The sequence below is a fragment of the Salvia hispanica genome, chromosome 3 (assembly GCF_023119035.1).
Source record: "Salvia hispanica cultivar TCC Black 2014 chromosome 3, UniMelb_Shisp_WGS_1.0, whole genome shotgun sequence".
Lineage (NCBI taxonomy): Eukaryota > Viridiplantae > Streptophyta > Magnoliopsida > Lamiales > Lamiaceae > Salvia > Salvia hispanica.
In genome coordinates, this window is record NC_062967.1 from 40,440,382 (window position 1) to 40,464,231 (window position 23,850).

The 23,850-nt window shown below is 36.7% G+C and overlaps 2 protein-coding genes and 1 pseudogene across 2 annotated transcripts; all 3 read right to left on the reverse strand.

Moving 5' to 3' along the window:
* Nucleotides 1-835: 835 nt before the first annotated feature.
* LOC125216484 (cytochrome P450 71D10-like) lies at nucleotides 836-4,859 on the reverse strand. The gene is made up of 3 exons (XM_048118199.1): nucleotides 4,402-4,859; nucleotides 2,269-2,704; nucleotides 836-1,636 (listed from the first exon to the last, which is right to left on the reverse strand). The coding sequence occupies exons 1-3, from the start codon at nucleotides 4,845-4,847 to the stop codon at nucleotides 1,010-1,012; spliced, it is 1,509 nt and encodes a 502-aa protein (XP_047974156.1). The 5' UTR covers nucleotides 4,848-4,859; the 3' UTR covers nucleotides 836-1,009.
* Nucleotides 4,860-19,043: 14,184 nt separating this feature from the next.
* Nucleotides 19,044-20,842, reverse strand: LOC125212654 (sugiol synthase-like). Its single transcript, XM_048112878.1, has 3 exons — nucleotides 19,949-20,842; nucleotides 19,584-19,862; nucleotides 19,044-19,503 (listed from the first exon to the last, which is right to left on the reverse strand). The coding sequence occupies exons 1-3, from the start codon at nucleotides 20,813-20,815 to the stop codon at nucleotides 19,180-19,182; spliced, it is 1,470 nt and encodes a 489-aa protein (XP_047968835.1). The 5' UTR covers nucleotides 20,816-20,842; the 3' UTR covers nucleotides 19,044-19,179.
* A 2,705-nt stretch (nucleotides 20,843-23,547) lies between these two features.
* LOC125210169 overlaps nucleotides 23,548-23,850 on the reverse strand; it is a 3,302-nt pseudogene continuing 2,999 nt past the window's right edge.

The window sequence follows — 23,850 nt, forward strand, 5'->3', positions numbered from 1 at the left end:
TTCCAGCCTCGCGCGTCAACAAACACAGGTGAACATGTGGAAAATCATAGGTGAATGGCAGACGACAACTGGCCCTGTGGAGAAGGGGTTTCTTCATGATCTCCTCCATAGTATGCGGGCCGATTTTGCTGCCGCACGTAGGGTGGCGGGAGACGCCGGGCACACAGATGCGGCAGATTTTGGGTTCCCGGGTAGCGGCGACGGCGGCGACGAGGAGTGAGGCTGGGATCGTGTGTGGAAGCATAGTAGTTTTTTTTTTAATTATGTAATTTTTTTAATGTACTTTTTTTAATTTAAATAAAATTATTGCATTTTCCCGTATCTGTGTCGTAAATTTAATTCGGTATTTTGCGTGGTTGTAATTTATTTGTTTTTTATAATTTTGCAGGCCTATGGCTAGACTATTGCTTGTCTAGTTTCTTATCCTGATGATGTGGCAGGCAGTTTCTAGTCCTAGATGATGTGGCAGGAGAAGTTTTTTGGCTACGCTGTTGCTGGGCTATGGCTGGCCTATAGCCATTGGAGATGCTCTTATATGTCTCATTTATTCTTTTTTTTGTCCGCTAATAAACGTAGCATTTCACTTTTATTATTTTAGTACGTTGATCTCACAAATCACTTATTCATTTCACTCATATTTTACAAAAGTGTGACACACGATTCTACAATTTTTTTTCTATCCAACTCTTTTTGACAAAGTCATGCAATTTTTAAAAATTAGATCTAGCCAACTAGTATATGACCTTTATAATTAGTGGACGAAGTGAGTACAAACAAAGTTGCAATCTTGGCGTACTTCAAGTTTTAAGGACAATAATTCAAACATGTTCTTGTAATTAAATATCATATCATATCATTCTGCTTTAAAAACAAACATACTGAACCTCACGCTCCACAAATTTTTTCATACATTTTTCTTTACATAGTACAATAATCTATTAAACCTCGATCCAATATGGGACATTTATTCTTAGACGGGGGTAGTATTATTTTTTTCACACCGGAATGGTCATTTACCGACATTGAGTGGCCTCTTAAGAGTCGGAACGAGAATCAAAGGGTTTTTCCTCCGAACTGTTATGGCAAAGTCCTCTACCATATCCAAATCCTGATTCCTGAGGCCACGCGGCATCTCCCAGTCGAAATGGTAGAGAAGCGTGGCCAGCGCCAGGTCCGAGTTCGCTACCCCGAAATTCATTCCGGGGCAGAGCCTCCTCCCGGAGCCAAACGGCAAATACTGGAAATCGTTTCCCTTGTAGTCTATCGTGGAGGCTTGGAATCTCTCTGGGATAAACTGCTCTGCGTCGGGCCAGTATTGGGGGTCTCTTCCCAGCGCCCAGGCGTGGACGATCAGCCTGGTGTTGGAAGGGATCTCGTAGCCGTTGAGGGTGCATTTGCTGCTGTTGAGCCGCGGCATCATGAAAGGCAGCGGCGGGTGGATTCTGAGCGTCTCTTTGATGGCGAGGGGTAAGTATTCCAGCTCGTGGATCCTCTCTTCGTCCACCCGCCCCGTCTTGTCGAACACCTTTCTCACTTCCTCCTGCGCTTTTTTCAGTGTAACGGGATTCTTCACCATCTCCGACATCGCCCACTCTATCACCGCTGCGGAGGTCTCGCTCCCCGCCAAAAACATGTCCTGCCATTAATTGAGGTCAACAAAAACTGCATCCTACTTTTATACTAAAATTTAATTATAAAAATAATTTATAATACTAACGATGCTCAATCCTTCAGTAATTATCGATATAGTCCGCAGAGTTATAAATAATTTACCGACAAGTAAATTACTGATGGAAATTTTTTGTCTCTAACACTGTTTATAGACGGAAATTTACACCATAAAAATTGTTTTTTTAGATAATGTGACGACTGAAATGAGTTAGCTGATTTTATATTTCATTATCAAAAGTAGTCTAGTAAATACTCCCTCCGTCTCACATAAGATTGACACGTTTTCCTTTTAAGTTTGTCCCAACTAAAATGATACATTTCCTTTTTTGGAAACTTTATCTCTCCAATTAATACACTCAACCACTTTTTCACGCTCCTATTAAAATATTCATCTTTCTTTCTCTCTCTATTTTAATACTTTCACCCACATTTTCTCTTTCCAATTAAACACATTAATCAATATATCCTAAAATCCTGTGCCGGCTAAAGAATGTGTCATCTTAGCTGGGACGGAAGGAGTAATATAAGTTCGGAAAATATAAATTGACGAATTGAAAAAGAAACTAGTGACAAGTAATGAACAGAAGTAAGACTAACCAGCATGACTGCTTTAATATCATCGTCTGTGATGGCCATCTCGCTCCCTTCCGCTTGACATTTGAGAAGTATACCTAACAGATCTTCGAATCCATCGTCTTTCTCCGCTGCTCTTGCCTCAGCTATGATTTCTTGGAACATTCCGTCCATTTCACGGTGCATCTTTTCTATCTTGAACTGGATTCCGGTGAGGAACGGGAGCACCTTCACGGAAGGGTACAGATCGGCTGCGTTGAATCCGGCTCCAAAGTTGCCGAGCCCCCTGGTTATATGCATGACCTTGAGCCGATCCTTTGTTGTGGCCCCCACCGAAGCCCTCGTCACGATGTCATACGCCAGCAGATGGACCTTCTCCGACAGATCCACGGCGGCTCCGTCGCCGGCGGCGGCGGTGATGAATCTGACCAAATTCTCCGTCTCCTCTTGCCGGACGTGCCTGCAGGAGTGGACGAGATATTTGAAGAGAAGGAACGAGAGAAACCGTCAGAACCATAAAGTTATTTTACTTTTTTGGAATACAAAATGATAGGACTAATATTCCAAATAACAAAATAGGCTAAGTCATATACTCTCCATTCCATAGCAAATGAAATACTCCCTCCGTCTCAGTCTAAGTGATACATATTCCTTTTTGGTACGCCCCGACCTAAGTGATACGTTTCCTTTTTAGGCAAGAATCAACTCACTCCCCTCTCCTACTTTTTCCTCTCATCTCTCCTATTTTATCATCTCTCTTACTTTATTTTCTCTTTCTCTTTCTTACTTTACTCTTTTTCTTACTTTAATATGAATAATTTAATTCACTAAACATCACTATCTAAATTCTTGTGCCAAAATAGAAACGTCTCGCTTAGGCCGGGACAGAGGGAGTATTTGTTTTTCGACACAAAATTTTATACTCCCTCCGTCCACTATATATTAAATGTACTATCATTTTTCCTTTTCCATCCGTCCACCAATAAATGTCTCATCTCAATTTTACCATATTTGGTAAGTGGACCCTACATTCCACTAACTCATTTCACTCACATTTTATTATAAACCAATATATAAAAGTAGGTCCCACATTCCACCAACTTTTCTACCTACTTCATAAAGTCAAATAATTTCTTAAAACTCGTGCCAGTCAAATATGAGATATTTAATGGCGGACGGAGGGAGTATAATCAGTGGCGAATTCATGATTTTTAATTTGGGGATGCGAATAGTGTAAATAGTTAGTAGTATATAATAGTCAAAAAAAATATTGCTAAAAATATTACACATTGAAATATTGTTTAATTTTGGAGTAATAGATTAATAAAAAAATAACATAATTATTTATTATTCTACGAATCCTCATTTCTTAAAAGTGAGTGACTAGTTGGTCACTGGAAACTTAAAACAATATTTTGCAATGAAAACAAATCGTCAAATATCAAACTATTTATTCATTCCTTTTAATTTATTTGTGCATATTCATCCAAAATCATAACAAAACAAAATTATATGAATTCTAACTGTCCGACCAAAATTATAATGACTGTAAAACTTAATAACACAGACAATAATATAAACTATTACTAGCATAGAAAATATACTCACGTGTTACTATCTAAAAATAAATTGGGGTATACAATTTAATGACTATAACATGAATGCAAAAAAAAGTGCGATAGGAGATATTCATTAAATGTTGTATCATATTCAAAATTGGACAATAAAACTAAAATGAGGCAGCATATATATATCATCACCACATCACTATTTCCTAGGCGGCATAATTTAGGTTTCAATCGGATGGAGATTACTTTACAAATTTTTATTGGAGATATAGTATTAAAATTATCATTAATAATAATATGAGTAAAGTAATAGCATTAAAAAGAAAAAAAAAATGGGGGTAGCACTGTCCCCCCTAGTTCTACATTCCGTCCGCCAATGAGTATAATGTTGTTCTGTTATTTAACGAGGAGATAATAAAGTAATAGAGATGAAAAAGTAGAGACAATGTTGTTTCCATTTTAAGAAACATTTCGTTGTTATTAGAATAACCCAAAAAGTAAGACGTTTCCTTTTTAATGGGACAGAGTGAGTATATATTATAGATTACGAAGAAAATTGTATGAAGTGGAAAAACTATCCGTATCATGCCTGAATGAGCGGACGCGCTTCATGCTGAGGAGCTCGACCGTGCAGAGCTTCTTGAGGACCCTCCATGGCTCGCCGTAGGGGGCGAAGCCGACGCCGGTGTAGTTGTAGGAGAAGGCCTCGGCCGCAAGGCCCGGGGGCCGGTTAGAGAAGGCAAGGTCGTGGGTGCGGAGAACCTCCTTGGCAACCTCCACGGTGGAGACGATGAGGTAAGGGAGCCCGCCGAGCTGGATGCGCATGAGAGGGCCGTATTGGGCGGAGAGCTTGCGGAAGACGTGGTGGGGCGGGGTGTTTCCGGCGAGGAGGTGGAGGTTTCCGATCACGGGGAGGCGTTTCGGGCCGGGGATTAGGTTGAGAGGCTTTGATGGGTCGGATTTTTTGTTTGGTAGTAGTTTGAATATGAGGAACAATGATAAGAGGAAGGTGAGTATGATTGTGAGTGATTCCATGACTGGTGTTGATGTTTGTTGTGCTTTGATTATTCGCCAACTCTTACAATATTTATAGAAACGATGAAGCAATGAGTTAGATTCCAATTAGGATTCGTTTGAAAAATGGGAAGTATTATTGGTCAACGAAAACCTTTCCTAGTAATATTCTCTTCGTTTCAAGGTAGTTGGAGCATTTCCTTTGGTCACAAAAATTAAAAAGTTGAGGTGTTAAAAATAAAGAAAAGAGGATAAAGGAAGAGAGAGAATAAAATAAAGGGATGAATAAGTATAAGAAAAGATAGAAGTCAATTTTTTCTAAAAAGAAAATGACTCAACTATCTTGGAACAACCTATAAAATAATACGACTTTTACGGTATCTATATATAAGTATTTATAAAAGAGGGTAGCACTTACTCCTAAATTAATGAAAAAACCAATAAAATTAACTTCTAGAATTCTATGGCTTCAATTCAACTAATCTCTGATTAATTATAAAATAATACAACTCTTACGGTATCTATATATAAGTATTTATAAAAGAGGGTAGCACTTACTACTAAATTAATGAAAACACCAATAAAATTAACTTCTAGAATTCTATGGCTTCAATTCAACTAATCTATCAATTAATCAATGGTTCTATGCCATAGGATGTTAAGTGGTTGGTAAAGTCATTGGTTTGATGGATTTTTTTTCTCAAACAAAACAAAATTAGGAAAAAGTTTGTAGTTTTGGAGATATTTTTTAACTTTAATGAGGCATATTTTTATTTTGCGTCTTTAAAGTTGAGAGACGCGTTTCAGTTTCACATACCTACCAAATATGCTGAACAAACGCTAAAAAGGAAAAAAAAAAAAAAAAAAAATCTTAAGGATATTTTTTAGTCAATTAAAATGAAAACGTCCCAGTAGTGGGTTTCCAAAAATTTGTCATCATTTAAATTTGTACGACTTTTTAAGAGGGTTGAAAAGTTAATTACAAGAACGTGGTATCTAACTTATGTATATTAGATACTATAAAATAAAATATAAGAATGAGTTAATTAGTAGAATACGAAGTTCATAATTAAAAATAGTAAATTTGAGAGGTGACAAATTTCGTGGTATGGACAAAAACTAAATGTGTGACAAATTTTTGGGACGAAACGAGTATTTCCTAAATAAGTAAGAGTTTATCTTGATTAGGATAGACGAAAAAAAAGAAAGTGAATCATCTTAAATGATACAGTTGGCGTACTATTTTTCTCGGTCCATAGTAGCGGAGGCATTTCATTTTGGCATGCAATTTAAGAAAAATTGTGTTCAGTGAGTTAAGTAAGAAATAATAAAGTAGGAAATGAATAAGTAGAGTGTGAAGAGAGAATATTGAAGGAAGAGAGCATAAAGTAAGTGAGAAGACATGAGTTGGCTTTTACTAAAAAGGAAAATGACTCCACTACTTCGGAACGTACTAATATATCAAAATGACTCCACTATTATGGAACAGAAGGAATACTTTTTCCCACAAATGTAAGTCACTCTTAAATTTATTTTACTTTCTAGTAAAAAAAGGACAAATATAATACTCTTTGTATTTTAAAAATAGAAACTCCTTTCTTTTTGATTTTTCTTTTAAAAATAGAAATTTTCTATTTTTAAAAATAGACTCCACAATCCACTAGGGGAAGAATCTGTGCTACGGTTAAAGCACAACAATCTCATGCTGTGTGTCAACGCAAATGTTCACACATTAAACGACATCAAGCATTTCATAAACTGTTCATTTAGTCCCCACCCCAACCCACCTTTATTCTATTACTACTTCCGTCTTCTAAAATTTGTCCCACTTTGATCCGGCATGGAGTTTAAGAAATGTAATATAAAGTTAGTTGAAAAGGTTAGTGGATTATGTGTCCTACTTTTATATATTAGTTTTATACTCCCTCTGTCCCTAAAAATTTGTCACTTATTTCCATTTTTGTCCGTCCCTAAAAATTTGTCACCTTTCACTTTTTTCATTTTTAGTAGTGGACCCATATTCCACCAACTCATTCTTACTCACATTTTATTATAGAACTAATATATATAAGTAGGACTCACATGCCACTAACTTTTTCAACTCACTTTCTACTACATTTTTTAAAACCCGTGCCGGGTCAAATGGTGACAAATTATGAGGGACGGAGGGAGTAATAAAATGTGAGTTGAAATAAGTTAGTGGAATATGTGGTCCACTACCAAAAATGGTAAAACTGAAATGAGACAAATTTTGGGGACGGACGGAAATGGAAAAATGGGACAAATTTTCAGGGACGGAGGTAGTAATTCATTTACATTTTATTTATTAAATCTTTTTATGCTCAATTAGGATTTCTTTTGCTATATTTTATGTTTAAATGTTTTTTTTGCAAAACTTGTTAGTTTTAACTCATTTCGATAATTAAATTTAATTATAGATTTTATCATTAAAAAATTTAAAAGTTGATTCATGAAAAATATTAAAAAACAAAAAGTGTGTGTGCTGTGGTATAACAATAATTTACTTTTTTTCCCTAATATTTTTATTTGTTTTAGTAAAGAACACCTTAAATTCAACTATCAACACGAGTTAAAATTAAAATGACTAGTAAAAGAGTTAATTTAAATTAAATGCATATTATTGAAACTATTTTACGGTAAAGTCAATTTACATAAAATAAGATATATGAAATATTTAAAAAATGAAATAGTTAAAAAGGATTTAATGGCATTTTTTAGTATAACAAGAAACGGAGGGTGTACTATTAAATACTCCATCCGTTAGTTTACACTTTCTTCACTTTATTTAGTTTTTTAAAATAAATGTAAAAAATAAAATAATTCCTAATGTGGAACAAATGGAATAACTATTACGACTATTACGTTTTGTATGAAAGTGACATGAACAAGCAAATATTCATGATAATCAATGCTTATAAGACATAGTGTTCATGATAAGGGTTAGGATTTTTCTGAAAAATTTATGGTATGTTATTCGAATTTTAATGAGACAGAACGTACTCAGAATTCTAACAACAAGAAAAGACATGTAATTATGAATTATCTACTATTCTGATTCTCCAATTTTTCCTGGGTATTCTTTTTCTAGTTTTTTTTACAAGAAAAGACATGTAATTATGAATTATCTACTATTGTCTCCATCCACCAAAATTTGTCCCACTTTGACCTGACACGAGTTTTAAGAAATATAATGAAAAGTGAGTTGAAAAAGTTAGTAGATTGTGGGTCCTACTTTTATATATTAGTTTTATAATAAAATTGAGTAGGAATGAGTTAGTGGAATATGAAGTCCACTACCAAAAATGGTAAAATTAAAATGGGACAAATTTTGGTGGACGGAGGTAGTATCTATTATCATTATTATATTAGTTATTATTATGTTATAAATTACTATAACAAATAATTAAGATTTATTGTAATTTTAAATTTTAAATCACATTTATAACACCAATAAGAATGGTAAAGCGAAGTCATATTCTAATGCTTATAGCATCCTAATCCAAAATCAAGACCAAATCTCCACCTTTAGATTTTAAAATGAGTGGATGAGATTAAATCTTACGAATCTCAATAAATAGTAGGCAAAATATCAACAAAAGGGTAATATCGTCATTATGTTATCATATGATAATTTTCGTGAATGTTTTTTTATATCAACATAGTGTATTACAAATATCAACAATATAACATAAGAATATCAACACTAGTACAAGAAAATATCAACACATATTTATTGAGATTTTTACATGGTATTATTGAGATTTTTTGATGTATTTGTTGATAAAAATCTGGTTATCAACATTTACGAAAACTAAAATAAATAATATCAAATTTCATCATCCGAACGCCGTCGGAACATATGCAATTGAGATCTCGTTGGAATTCTTATAAAATTATCTAATTTGATATATTTTTGCGAAAAAATAATTTAAATCGAGAGAGTTACGTAAATTTAAAGTTTTAAGATGATTTTAATGAGAGGGAATTGACATTAATACCCTCTAATTTTATTTATTAATTTTCTTAATTAAAAATATAATCCATGTGGCATTATTTCAACCACTAGATCTTCCAATCTAATGGCTAAAATTTAGTCTTAGGGATTGCTAATTAGTTAGCAATTGATCACTCCCTTGGTAAAGCATAACTATAATCATAATAGTAATAATTTTATAATTTATTAATATTATTATTATTATTATTATCATTATTATTATTATTATGTTATTAGTTAATAATTTATAAAGAAAATTGTTGTATAATTATTAAATTATGAATCGTAACAATAATATTGATTATTATTATCATAATTATTATTATGTTATAGATTAATACAGTACTACTTAAAGTTTTTATGTAATTATATGAATCATATTAAGTTATAATAATAATAATAAATAAATTCTTTATTATATCATTTTATCAATTATTAATTTATTAAGAAATCTTAATGTAGTACTTACTAAAGTTATGAATCATAATAATAAAAATTATACTTTAATTGTTATTATTATTATTATTATTATTATTATTATTTTCTTCATTGATAATTTATTAAGAAACTCTTAATGCAATTTTTAAGTATTACATTATATTATTATATCAATCAAAATAATAATTAAATTTCAAATCCTAACAATTTACCTCGATATCCCTTAATATCAACATATGATAAATAATCTATTAGGAATTATATCTCTAAAACCATATTTATTGGAATCATAATTCGTAACAACATACGAAACAAACAAGCACATACTCCCTCCATCAATGAATAATTGAGTACGTTTGATGCCGCTCGTATTTTAAAATATATAGTGAAAAATGGGTAGAAAAAGTCAGTCTCATCAATGCACAAAATATCGTCTTTTAACGATATTCAAAACGATGAATTTCATTAAAAATGTCCCGCCCACATGACAATTATTCGTGGAAATAGGGTTAAATTTTCCAAGACCCAATCCTCAGATTATTACTTCGATCGGGTGGCGTCTAAGATTACAATTTTTCTTTCGTTTGAGTTACGTTGTAGGAATTTAATCTTTGGCTTAGCTCTTGTCTTTATATATTAATAATAATGTCAATGTCATATTGTAAGAGGACTATTCTCATATTCAAATGAAAGCCTTTTGGTCAATTCTGTTAGCTAATAAAAACTCATTTTCTACTACGAAGAATAAAAATAAATGTACATTGTATATTATATCTCTAAATTTTAAATTTAAATTATGTAGAGTAATAATTTTGTTATCGGATATATTACTCTACAACAGTAAAACAGAAACAATATGAAATTTTATAAATACATTTTCATATAATTTCGAATTTGATTCGAGATAATTCTAAATAGTTACATGGAGTAGTATTTATGTTATACTCCAGTATTAATTAATATTTATATACTTATTTTCGATGTAAAATATCTAAATCGATTTTCAGTACCACTACAATAACAAATAAATTGGATCACAAAATAATCTAGTTCACAATTCTCCTTTTTATAGTACAATCTTGTATTAACGTCAGTAAATGTGAACAAATAAAAATGACAAGAGAGTGTTAGTCATCACCAAGAAACAATATACTACTATATATTGTGATAGTTAAATGTGTTAGGAGTGTTGTTGATTTGATTTTAAGCAAACCCGTAATGCAAAACCTTAATTTCACCAATTAAAATGCTAGTCTCTAATTAATGGTGGAAATTTTCAGTATTGCAGTTAAAATCATACATGGAAAATATCTTCAAAATACGATTGATCTGAAATTCTTATGCATATACAAAATATTAGAAAATGATTATACTATTTTCTTGATGTTTCCATTGATACGCCAACTGATTCATGCATGACTTATTAAATTCAATTTATACTCAATGATGTATAAGATAAGTTCACAATTGGTATTATCATTTCGGATGCGGGTGTTCAACGTGGTTCATATGGTGGATTAGGAATAAAATTATATTCGAGATGATTGTCCCAAATTGTGAAATTGAGAAGAGACTTTCACTGTGGATGTTAGGTTCGTGTGCTAAAGGATGATGTACAGAATTTTCATTTGTACCGGAGTAAATATATGACGAGTTGAGACGGGTTCGATGATGGACTGATATTAAGCATAAGACCACTAAAAAGGTTTGCCTTGCCCTTTGTTGTAAAGCTTCTCTAGCCGTGCTTGCTTAGTGGTTAGTTGTTTGTGGTGTGAGCTTTGAGCGTGGTTGTATGCCTATTTTTGCCTTTGATTTTGTGTTAGTACATGATTTTCTCATTAGTCTTGGTTAGTTGTACTTTTATTGGTGTGTTGTTGAACTTTCACTCACCATCTTTTGGTTTGAGCTTCACAAATATATATATTCATATTTTTTTTCAATCATATTTTTTTTTCAAACATAAATCACATATAAATTCGCAAAAAATATACTACCTTCATACACAAAAATAATTTTTACTTTTTCACATTAATTCGTCCACTAATAATCTTTATTAGAAATAATTCATCTCATTTTCATTTTTATAAGCGGCCCAGATCCGGAGGTTTTGATAGTTGCATGTTTGCAACCCATTATTTTCATTTCTTGACAGTGACAAGATTATATTGGACCGGCGATGCTTAATTCCTAAGACCAGTTTATCAGCGACTAATCATATTATTTCAATATTTAATTATCTTCTACATTCCAAAAATTGTTTCAATCCAACCATATTTTTTTTGTTTGATTTATTAATTACCATCCAATCATAATATTGTATCCCTATGTCCCCAAATAAATAGACTAATTTTACCATTTTGAGTCATCCCTCAAAATTAGACAAAGTCTAAATATAAAAAGTTTTCAACAAATTATAAGAGCATCCACTATAGGGGTGGCGCGCCGGCCGCCCCGATCGCGGCTTAGCCGCGGCGGGCTACTGCGGAGGACGCGTTCGCCCCGGAGGCGGACGAATTTGTTGGGGCGGAAGGGCATTCGCCCCGAATGCGGCGTGGACGAGCCGGAGGAGAGAGAAGCGCGGCGGCCGCCGCGCCTATCTATTGCGAATTTGTAATTATTTTTTTCATTTATTTATTTATTTTTTTTAATTTCTAATTTGTAATTATTTTTTTGGCTTATTTTAATAAATACCCCACCAATTTGTTTTTCACTCCACACCCATTTTCATTCCACCTCCGATTTCACTCTACATAATTTTATACCAAATGCACGGGAGAGACGAAGATTCACCCGGCACGGAAGAATCGGGATACGGATACTATCCTTCTTCCCAGCCATCTCAGCTGTGGGTATCGAGTCCCACCCCCCGGGGATCGAGTCTCAGTCCCCCTCCATTCCAGTCGTGGTCACCGACATCCCCGCCGTGGCAACAAACCCAATATCGGGGTCAGTCATCTCATCAGAGGAATTTGGGTCGTTCGGCATTCGGAGATTATCGACCCACTATGGACTCGTCCAACCATCCGCGTCCAGATACCCCTTCTCACTCTTTCCAGCGCACCCAGTCTCCTTTGTCTAATTTCGATAGGTTCACATTGGAGCAGATGATGGGGCTGATGAGTCGGGCCTACCGGAGACTCCGCCGACGAGATGTTCCGGCGACGGCGGTGGTGGAAGAGGCAGCGGCAACAGCGGTGGTGGGAGGGGCGGCGGCGACGGCGGTGGGGGGAGTGGCGGCGGCGACGGCGACGGGGATGGCAGCGGCAGCGGCGGTAGCGAGTCGGCGGTAACAAGTCGGGGCGGACACTACACCAAAGACGAGTCGATTGTTGTGGCGAGGGCATGGGATGCCGTCACATCAGACCCCTGTGTTGGCACCGATCAGACCGAGATGGGCTTTTGGAAGCGCATTTTGTTGACCTACAATGAGTTCAAGCCGAGAGGCGCCAAACCGCGTGACGCGGAACAGATCCCGAAAAAGTTTGGGAGGATTCTGACACCCACCAGGAAGTTCGCGGGCATCTACGGCAACAACCTTCTCAACGCTGAGAGTGGCCGCAACGAAGCCGACGTGAAGGCTCTGTCTGTGTCCCAATACAACGCGCTATGGAAGCCTAAGTTCACCCACTGGGAGGAGTTTCTCGTTCTCGAGAACTGCCCGAAATTCAAGTCCATCTGTGCAGAGGAGACTGAAGCTCAAGGGGCGAAGCGCAATAGACGCAACAGAGCCGGGAACTACAACAGCAGCAGCGGCTCACAATCAATCGACCTCAACGACGCCCAAACGGAGGAGCCCTCTGATACACACACTAGGCGCTCACGCCCTCCGGGGCAAAAGGCCAGTATCCGCAGCGCCCGAATGTCTGCAGGTTCCTCCCGCTACTCGGCGCCCGCGTCTGGATCGCGCAGCGAGCAGGCGCCTTCTGGAGCTCAGTCCGTGGGCCCTGGGCCCCATGTGGTCTTGAACAGGAACCTGAATGTGCAGTTGATGAAACAACTGCAAGAGAACTGCTGTTTCTACGAGTCCGCCATCGACCCGGTCACCCAGGCGATATACTATGAGCTCATGTGTAAGATCAGAGAGGACCTGGGGATGACTGGTTCAGCGGCGCCGGGTACGCCGGGGGCAGGTGTGACGCCGGGGGCGGCAGGGGCAGGGGCGGCGGGAGTGGGCGACGAAGAAGAGGCAGAGGATTCCGACTCCGCCACCGAGTAGATGGTAACGGTGTTTTTATTTGTTTTTATATGTTTTTTTTTATAAAATGTTCGTTGTATAATTTTCCGGTATCCATTAATACAACGAATATTTGGTCATCGCACTTTTTAATTTTATTATTATCTCGTTTTCTAATTATTTTTAGTCCGATAATTTTAATTCTAATTGAATTAAAATATACAAAGAATAAAAATAAAGTGAAATGTGGCTAACAAAAGTGTCCACTATTGCTGCAGAAACTTTTTTTTGTGGCCGTAGACAAATGAAAAGTGGCTATGGACAAAAAAATAAAAAATGTCCACCAAAAAGTGTCCTTCTATAGTAGATGCTCTAAATCTACACATCATTTATAATCTGGACTCACAATAAAATTCGTGTCATATACAAATTTGCCTGCTTTTTAAGGACGGAGAGGGTATACTCCTCCATCTTTTATTACAAAAAATTTTAAAAACACAAAAAAAGGAAGAGTTTTTCACAAAGAAGAAAAATTATGTGAATAAAACAAGATATTTTTGTGTAAAATTATAGCAAATTTGGTATTATATATATACACAGAGGATGAAAAATAATATTTACAGATAGAAATTTTTTCAATAGAATAATAAAAAATAATATTTAAATTAATATTTAAATACTACTTCCTCTGTCCACGAATAAGAGTCCCGTTCACTTTTTTGCACTTATTTTGTGAAAATGATTATAAATAGTTAAAGTGGAGAAATGATAAAGTAAGATAGAGAATAATGTAAATAAGAATCTTGTCTACATATTCTCTATCTTACTTTATCATTTTTCCACTTTAACTATTTATTATTATTTTTACAAAACAAGTGCAAAAAAATGAACGAGACTCTTATTCATGGACGGAGGGAGTAATAAAATTGCGACGGCACAATTTTATTAGTGCTTAGAAAATAAGTATTTAAGAATTAATAAAACTGTGACGCCACATAACATTATTTATTCACGCAAACGATAATGGAAGATTTTTCCACAGTCAAATTTGAATTTTGGAGAGGGACCTCTTATTTTAAATTGATGTTGAGGATAGAGATAGAGCTAGGTGTCGATCATCTGGCCTAATGATGCATTAGTTAGTACGTATTCAAATCTAAGATGAAATATATAATTAATTATTATTTAAATAGTTGACTATGCTTTTATCTCACTAAAATAAGGATTTATTTTTTCGCCTAATAGAAATAGCTCATTTTTATTCATATAAACTTTTTCATTATCCATATACATTAATTTATTACTCCCTCCGTCCCCCTTAAAATTACACATTTTCCTTTTAGTTTGTCCCAACTAAGATGATACATTTCCGTTTTCGGAAACTTTCTTTCTCCAATCAATACACACAACCACTTTTTTCCACCCATATTAAACTATTCATCTTTCTTTCTCTCTCTATTTTAATGCGTCTACCTAGGGATGTCAATCGGGCCAGCCCATCGGGTTTCGGGCCAACCCTATTCGGGTTGCGGGTCAATCGGGTGCGGGCTAATCGGGCTGTGATTTTTTCGGGTTATAAAATTTCAACCCTAACTGTCACGACCGCCCCTTTCAGTGTTAATAAATGCGGGGTGATCGCGACTAATGAGACTTTAAGAAAGGATAATTTTTCTAGGGTTTCAATAAAGAGTTTGACAAAGATAATTAATATTCAATAACGAGGGAAAATCAGAGTAAATGCTTAGGTTTTAAATCCAAGGTCAACAATCATCCTTTATAATTCAAGAGTAAAAGGGTTCAAAACATAGTTGTGAAAAATAGTATTATCATAGCGGAAGCATTCAAGAGTAAGAGTAACGCCGTGTATGAAGACACGATGACCCTCAGAGTTCAAACTAAAATCCAACAATAATTCAGGTTCGACTCAACACCACCTCAAGCTCGTCGCCGCTCAACCTGCACATAAGGAAAACATATGCAGTGCTGAGTACTATAAGATACCCAGTGGACTCATGCCGAAAACAGTTTATCAAAATATTTATATTTATCATGCCATTGTTAGGTAACCATCGGGGTTTTAGATTTTGAAAAGCCCGAGGCACCAAAATATTCCATTGTTCAAAAATCGCGGCTGCGCAGCCATTTTCCCATAGACGTTTACCATATCTGCTCATACATGACTCGGAATGTGGCCACAAACCAAGTCACTAGACCGGCCAACCCGTACGCTGACACACGGTCTACCATAGGTGTACGCTAATCCAAGTAGGGTTTGCGGCCCTACAAGGACCCGAATTCGATTTAAATAATAAATGGCAAAGTCATTTCAGATAGACACGTTAAAACAAAAATTATGGCATGATAAACAATTTGCATTTCATTCCCATCGATAAAATAGTTAGGACATTGTCCTTATTTAAGAAGAGAGGCAGAGAGCCCACCTCGAGTGCTTAATCCGAAATATATTTCTTCCCTTGCGATCATGATTCACTTTCAAGATATCACCTTTGGAATTTAAAATATAACATAAATCAACACAAAGAATTAAGTAATTAAATAAGATGCATATGTCCTAAAGCTTGGATTATTTTTATCAATAAGGTTACAATTTTCCCGTTTTAGAAACTTGGTCAATAAAAACAACAGCTCCTTCGCCTAATTGGCCAAAGATAAAAACCGAGACAGAAGGAATTAAACAAGCAGTAAATCAAGAGGGAAGGAAAGAGGTTAGCATATACTCCCATTTGAACCACATGTATACTCCCTTACAATTAAAAGGAACAACCCCAATCAATTATAAATTATTTAAAGGTTTGAAACAAAATGGATCAACTAGACAAAAACTCCTTTTCAAAGGAAAACACCAATCAACGGCGTATCCAGAAAATGATAATCGTGGGGTCGAACAAAGCAGTAAATCAAATATAATATTTAAATAATTATTTTAAAAAATATATTATTATTTAAATAGCTTTATAGTGTGTGATGGTTGACTTTTATGGGGAGTAATATTTTAAAACAATTAAAAATTATTATATTAAAAATAGCTGCGAATATCTCTCTCTCGTTGTTTATTGCATGATAGTTGATCTCTACAAGTATCTATATTTTGGAAATGATTCAAATTTTTTCATGCGAGATATGAGTAATTACAATTTTATGTTATCAACATTGAAATTGGAGAAATAACTTTTTGGATTAAGACATGCCACACATTCAAGTGATTCTGTGTTAGATCTAGAGAAATGATTCTCCATTTCTTATTCGACATTAGCACTAGAAGCATCGACAGAAACTCGAGATATTTTTCAAAAGAAATTGTTCATTAGCCTGAGTAAGGACAAGACCAACAAAATAATAAAATCAATACTTAAATGCAAAGGCAATAATTATTAGTATATCTACTTAAATTATAATAAAATATAGTAATAATTATTGATCAATTCATTACTGTTGTAAAAAAAGAAATATAGATTACACATACCTCTATTATCGATTAACTTTAGTTAAGAAACTCTCATAAATATTCGCCGACGCACAAAACCCTTTGTATTCTATGCCATTTGGAACTTGGGCTAATTAAATTAGTGAAAGGCAGGCCCATTTTGTTAAGTTCAAGAGTAATAATTAAACTGTTTCTATTCTCCGCAGAAACAGCGCACAGCGGCGACCGGGGCAGAAGTGTTGGCGAAGTGGGGTCGGCAATTGAGGGAGGGTATTATCCGGTGATTCTCCGGGGACGGCTCGACCCTACCTAGATCCGCCGATGACACCAATTAATATATATATATATATATAGGAATGTGATCAAATGCAAACTCTAAATATTGTACAAACTCCAAACTATGATCTGGACCGTTAGAAAATATCAACAGATCATGAAATAATAGCAACAAAAAATGTCAACACAATGTCAACGGTTGATGTTGTGTTGAAATTGTGTTGACATTGTATTGATATTGTGTTGATATCAGAATCTTGAAATTTTATACTGTGTTGACATTATGTTGATATTGTGTTGAAAAAGTTTGGAGTTTGTATAATATATGAGTTTGCATTTTATCACTACCCTATATATATATATAGAGTTGTGATTAATGTGGAACCAATTTTAAAGACGAACTAGAGACCAAATCTCATCCATTAATTTTTAGCCACGACCCCTTTCATTATCTCTTCTTTCTCTCTTCTCGGTCACAACGCCGCTGTGCTCGATCCCTCTCCTCTTTGATCCGCCAGCCCCTCGCTGCGACATTGCTACTGCCACCGCCGCTGCCTCCTCGGAGTTTCAACAGCGCTGCTGCTGACAAAGTGTTGTCGGCGCCATCGCTGCCGCGCAGCCGCTGCTGCTGTCCGCCGCTGCACCGTTGTCCCCTTCTCGCCTTTCCGTCGTTGTTTATGTTGTCTGCTCTCTCCGTCTTGCTTCTCAAATTGACACCTCAACGTGAAATAACTCTAGCAAAAATTCTCCCCTTTCTCTTCTCCTTTTCACGGCGGGATTCAGCGCCGTCTACTAATTCTCGAACTCATTCTTGCCTCCATTTTCTCTGCGCAGCCGCACGCAGCGCTGCTGCTGTCCTCTCCGGTGAGCGCCTTTTATCGCTGCCCCGACCTGTATGAAACCATGTCGCCATCATCGCTGTTGGAGTCACGCTGTAGACCGCCATCATCTAGTTTGAACTGTTACATTATCCTAGATGCAGTGTGGGTGGACTCGATTAGTTTGTTTTGGGTGTAAGCTATTTCTTTAATGATAGGAGTTGGGTTCGGGTATGAACTAATTCATTGGGAAGAGGAGTTTAGCATGAAGTATGAACTACTACCCTTGTGTGTGTTTCACTTCCTTGTATCTGGAATTTCTTTATTCGCCATTGATTATATCGTAGTGCGGAAAGAGCATTTAAAAATGTACATTATTGACATCTCTTTTGACATCATTATTGGATATTGGATAGTAATGAACTATATTCATTAAATAATGAACTAAATTAAGTATGTTACGAAGTAATTTTGACATGTTATTGAAATACATTAATGATACAACAAATTTTAGTGTTAAACGTTAAGCGGTAGTAATGAATTATATTCAATAAATAATGAACCAAATGAACGTTAGTAATGAAGTAAATATGACATTTTATTGAAATACAATGTTAACTTACTTCATTCAGTCATGTGATTACTTCATTACATTAGTTTATTACTTCATTCCATTAGTTTATTACTTCATAATGTGTTATGACATAATTATTTTTCAATTAAAGTAAATTCGGTATGTAATGAATGCGAAAATCACTTCATAACATACGTTCATTTAGTTCATTATTTACTCCAACAAGTTTTTATTAAATAAAAAAATTACAATTTTTTTAAAAAAAATTAAAAATATTTTAAAACTTTTTTAGAAAAATAAACAAAGGTATTTATTGATTAAAATATTGAATTAATTGTAAATTAATCATAACCACATAATTATGAAAATGGATGGCCCTAATTTGGTCTCTAGTTCGATCTTTAAGAGTGGATTTGTGGACAATGAGACTCATACTCCATATCCGTATATCTACAAATAATGAGGGCAAATACGGAGTACTGAAATTTTTTATATATATTGCGTAAATATAGAAATTTAAAATATATAATAATAGAATGGGACACAAAATACACAAATCGTGGTAGAAATATCACGACTTATATAGAGTTATTTAGTCATCGAAGTGGACATATCATTCCTTATATGGGAGGATCTTGAGCGGTGCCGCCAGGCCCATCGGAAACCCATTCAACGTACGCTTAGCTTCCTTATCGCTCGCATCCTGCCGCTCTAGTTTCCAATTGAAGTTGTGAATCAGAGTGGCCGGCATTGTATGCATAACCCAGCTGGAGAACGACATACCCGGGCAGATCCTTTTGCCCGACCCGAATGGAATCAGCTCGTAATCCTGGCCTTTGAAGTCTATCTTTTGATCAAGGAAGCGTTCCGGCTCAAATGAAAGCGGATTGTCCCATATAGTGGAGTCCCTTCCCATACCCCACAAGTTGATTAGCACCTGTGGTACGTAATAAACAATATATATTTTATTGATTCACGGAGAAAATTAGATGAAGTAAAGTAAATATCTGTATCAACCCGTGTTCCCTTGGGGATGAGGTACCCATTCACTACTTGGTCGCTCTCTGCTTGGCGGTTAAGCACAATGCTCGGTGGGTGGAGCCGCATCGACTCCTTCACCACTGCTTGCAGATACGGAAGCTTCGACATCTTTGAATCATCCACCACCTTCTCGTCCCCCATCACGCTCTTTAGCTCCGCCTTCAACTTTGCCATTTTGTCCGGGTGCGATACTAGCTCTTTCATCATCCACTCTATCCCGTTCGTGTTTACCACTAATGTTCCAATGTACATATCCTTATCCAATACATCCACAATTAAAAACTTGTGTAGTACTATTTAATTTATAGGTTTTGAAAAGGTAGTATTAGTATGCAATTTACCATCAAGAGATGGGTGTAGCTTTTACGCGTCAACTTGTTATCTTTGGCCAGAAGAGAATCCACAATCATCTCCAACAAGTCATTCTTCTTAGGGGCATTAGGATTCTCTTTTCTGAATTGGATCCTCTCATCGAGACGCCCCTCCATTATACCCAACATTCTGCCGTAGTAAACTCTTGCCCGGCGCTTGACCCCCTGCAGGTCGAACGGCCTCAACATGGGGAAGTAGTCGGCATAGTTAGGCACGCTGGCGATAGTTACGGCGCTATGCATCATCTCCTTGACTTGCGTGGAGGCCGGGGAGTCGAACTCGACGTCCTGCTCCGAGAACATAATTTCTGACATGGCGTTGGTTGTGGTGACGAAAGTGGCCTCGCTGAAATCAACGGCCCTGCCTTCCTCCGAGCATTTCTGGGCGTGGTCGAGCAGCTGCCGCAGCTTCTCCTTGCGGAGGTCCAGGCTTCTTTCCATGCTCTGCTTCGAGAAAATATGCTCCATGCTTATTTTCCGCATTTCGCGCCACGTGTCCCCCATGGGCAGAAGCCCCACGGAGTTGTGGCGGTAGTCGTGCGCTTCCGTCGCCTGCGGATTCTCTCTGCCGTTGAATAGCTGCAGGATTTCCTTGGCCATCTCCGGGGAGGAGACGACCACAGTGTACAGGCTGCCAAGGTGGATGGACATCAGAGAGCCGTATTGCTTCGATAATTCGGCGAATGTCTCGTGGGGTTGGGACCCCACCTGCAGCATGTTTCCGATGATGGGGAGGGGCGTTGGCCCCGGTGGGAGTCTCTTCCGGCGCCGGAAGGAGATCAACCATGTTGCGGCGATGGCGAGTAATATAGCAGCCTGGAAAGGGGAGAAATCCATTTTGTTTTCCTTTTTTTAATTTTTTAATTTTTTTATAGCTGATTATGTTATGTCGCTAACACTTATGTGCCCAACAAATTTGACTTAATGATCACTTCTACCTACAAATTCGTTACTGTAGGGTAGGTTCATTAGTGGCCATGGAGCTAATTTGTAGCTCAAATTTTCTACTGTATATTAGTACCTATATAGGAGATTGGGAACAAACAATTCTTACTTTATTTCAAATTCTACCACTTATGTGCCCAACAAATTTGACTTAAGGATCACCTCTAGCTACAATTTTGTTAATGTTAAGAGCATCCGTGAAAGGGACATTCCAAAAGCACCTCCTGCCAACGTCATAAGACATCCCACAGCATTGTCACGTCATAAAGACATCCCACTGCACAATAGTAGACATTCCATAGGACATCCCGACGGACAAGCACAATGATAAAAATTCTCAAATTAACAATTATGGAATTAAAATTTCGACACAAATATGGAAAAAATGCAACCATTTTATTTGTAAAAAAAAAGCATACATATTTAAATTAAAAAAAATACATAGTTCAAAAAAAAAAAACATCCAAAACCAAAACACGATTCAAACAAAGTACATGTTATGCCTTGAATCTGTATAGTTTGCAACGAGCTGTATATATAGAGTTTGCAATGAACCGTATATATAGAGTTTTTTTTAAAAAAATTGGAAATTGGACGTCCGCCGTGTCACCCCAATAGCGGACGTCCGCGCTTACCCGCAGATGACCTCTCGTCCGCCACGCTCGTCCACGTCCACCTCATTCGTCGCAATAGCAGACGTCCCGGGCGGAAGAACGGCTCGGTCGTCCGTCCGGGACGTCCGCTATTGCGGATGCTCTAAGTCACTTCTAGCTATGAATTTGTTACTGCTATAGATAGGGTAGGTTGATTAGTGGCCATGGAGCTAATTTGTAGCTCAAATTGTCTACAAGTATATTAGTACCAATATTAGTGCATGTATTTGATCATCATAACTAATTGTGGAATAAATATAGGAACTTGGGAATAAACAATTCTTGTTTTACCACGATGCTTATTCTAATTTCAAAGGCCTTGATCACTAGTGCATCTATATGTATAGAGCTTAAGTTCGGTACAACATAAATATCGTAGTAGTATAAAACTAGATTCGCAAGACTCGCCAAAATTTAATACTCCCTCTGTCCCAAGTTACTTGAGGGAGGGTGTTGGCAATTGAAACTAAAAAAATATATTACAACTATCCCACATCGGGTGTACAAAGAGAACTAATCGATTGGACAACTGGCACAATTTTTTTTCGATCGGTCGACCACTTGGCCCAAATTTTTAAGTCAAGATATACTGCTGGGTCAGTCATTTTTTCGATTTCGGCCCAGATAAACTACTGGGTCAGTTTAATTTGACCCATAGTCGGCGATCCACTCTGATACCATGATAGAAATTCATAGGTTCCATCTTCACTATCTCTCTCTTTGTAGTTTCATACTAACTGTCAATTGCAGTTAAGAATTGATAAATCTCAGCTCTTGGATGAATTGCTCATGTAACTCGATATCTTCGGGATACTTCATCTGAATGGTTTGTTTCTGATCTATTGATAACCACAGATCTTGCAGGGTACTCCAAGTTTCCTCCAACGATTGGTTCCCCTGTTTCACCAAACTTGCTCTCGTGTACAGGTCGTATACTTGGAGCTTGTCTCCTCAACTCCCATACGTGACAACCAATGCATCCCATATATGTTTGGTCGTCGGCTGCTTCGAAACTCAGTTGACTAACTGTGGTTCAATGTTTTGTATGAGCCATGTAAACATGCAATGGTCCGCTTGCTACCATTGCGGGAAGGTTGGATCTGTCCATGGCGGGGGAGGCGGCACTCCGGTTATGTGAGAAACCATCCCTCTGCCGCTTATCGCCGTTTGTATCAGTACGGGCCATGTAGAGTAATTCTCCCCATATAATTTGTTTCCTCCGATGTGGAGAGGTTGAGTATCGATCTTGTAGGTGGTTGGTGGTTCCGGTGGGTTATTTGTGTCTTCTGGTTTGATTGTTGATGGTATCATCATGGCAAAACTCTTGCTCATGATTTCAGCGATTTGTCGAGCAATCTCATCCGACTGGGATGAGGATACTGTTTTATCAGTTTCTGACATGGTTTATTTGGGTGGTTTTCTGCAGATTTTGGCTATAGGGTTCGAGAGAGGTTAGGGACGGTGATGATATGTTTCTGAGTCGCTCTGATACCATGTTAAACGGTACTAAAAAGGACATAGAAGATGATTTGTATGAAAAGGATGATTATTCCATTGAATATAGCTCCCTTTATATAGGGTTTCGAACACAATATACATGGTAAGTCTTGTACAAGGGAGAAGAATAATTCTATTCTATGAAACTTATTATGTCAATTACGTGATTAAGGTAATTGATTTCAAATTCAATCTTTCCTTTTTTCTAACACTTTTATAAGTCAAGTGAAGAGAACAAAGTAAGAGAAAGAGAAAAAGTAGAGAGAGTGATGTTTTTATTTTGTAAATGTGTTATTCATATGAAACATCTCAAAAAGGATGATGTGTCACTCAAACTGGGACGAAGGAAGTATATGTTCCGTAAAATTGAAATTCAACATATATAATGATGGCATGGAACAAATAAACTTGAGGGCAAATAATAAATACACAAAGCGTGGAGTGCAAATTTATTTAGCCATCGATGTAGAAATATCATGCCTTATATGGGACAATCTTGAGTGGAAATCGAAAAGCCATTCAACACACCCTTTGCTTCCTTACTCGCATCCGGCCACTCTAGTTTCCAATTGAAGTTGTGAATCAGAGTGGCCGGTAGTGTATGCATAATCCAGTTGGGCAACGGCTTACCCAAGCAAACCCTTGAAGTGCACAGTTCTTTGTCCTCGATGGTTTCGCATGTGAAATTGGAGTGTATCCAACTGATCAGGAAGAGATTCCCGACCCAGCTGAGTCGTTGATACGACGACCGAGACCTGACTTCAAACAAATTTCCTC